The sequence below is a fragment of the Penaeus monodon genome, chromosome 24, assembly GCF_015228065.2.
Source record: "Penaeus monodon isolate SGIC_2016 chromosome 24, NSTDA_Pmon_1, whole genome shotgun sequence".
Lineage (NCBI taxonomy): Eukaryota > Metazoa > Arthropoda > Malacostraca > Decapoda > Penaeidae > Penaeus > Penaeus monodon.
This window is the reverse complement of record NC_051409.1, coordinates 11,513,026-11,513,293: the sequence shown is the minus strand read 5'-3', so window position 1 is coordinate 11,513,293 and position 268 is coordinate 11,513,026. Positions and strand designations below refer to the sequence as shown.

At 41.0% G+C, this 268-nt stretch overlaps 1 protein-coding gene across 3 annotated transcripts in view; it reads left to right on the top strand.

Moving 5' to 3' along the window:
- The window catches only part of LOC119588580 (methenyltetrahydrofolate synthase domain-containing protein-like), a gene marked incomplete in the record, with an annotated part of 56,358 nt that overhangs the window by 17,199 nt on the left and 38,891 nt on the right, over positions 1-268 (top strand). For all 3 annotated transcript variants that reach the window (XM_037937222.1, XM_037937220.1, XM_037937221.1), the window contains 1 exon segment: positions 120-233. In XM_037937222.1, the coding sequence (XP_037793150.1) occupies positions 120-233 (114 nt within the window).

The following is a 268-nucleotide window of genomic DNA, read 5'->3' as shown; positions in this document are numbered from 1 at the left end:
CCCCAAGAACTGTTTTACATCTATTTAGTTTCCCAAACTCTTCAACTTTTCATGGATGCTATTAACAAAATAGTTCTGTGCAGTGCAGTAAAGGAATTCCAATGATTTTATATTTTCAGGGTGCAGGTGAGGCAGGGCAGCGTGTTCGTGACCTGCAGTGCTTCACGGCCGCTAAGACAGTCAAAGTCAATCCAGACAAGCCTCAGGAAGAAGTGAGGTTTTTTGTCATAGAGGTAAACTTTCATTTTTATACAGCACTATCTTCTCA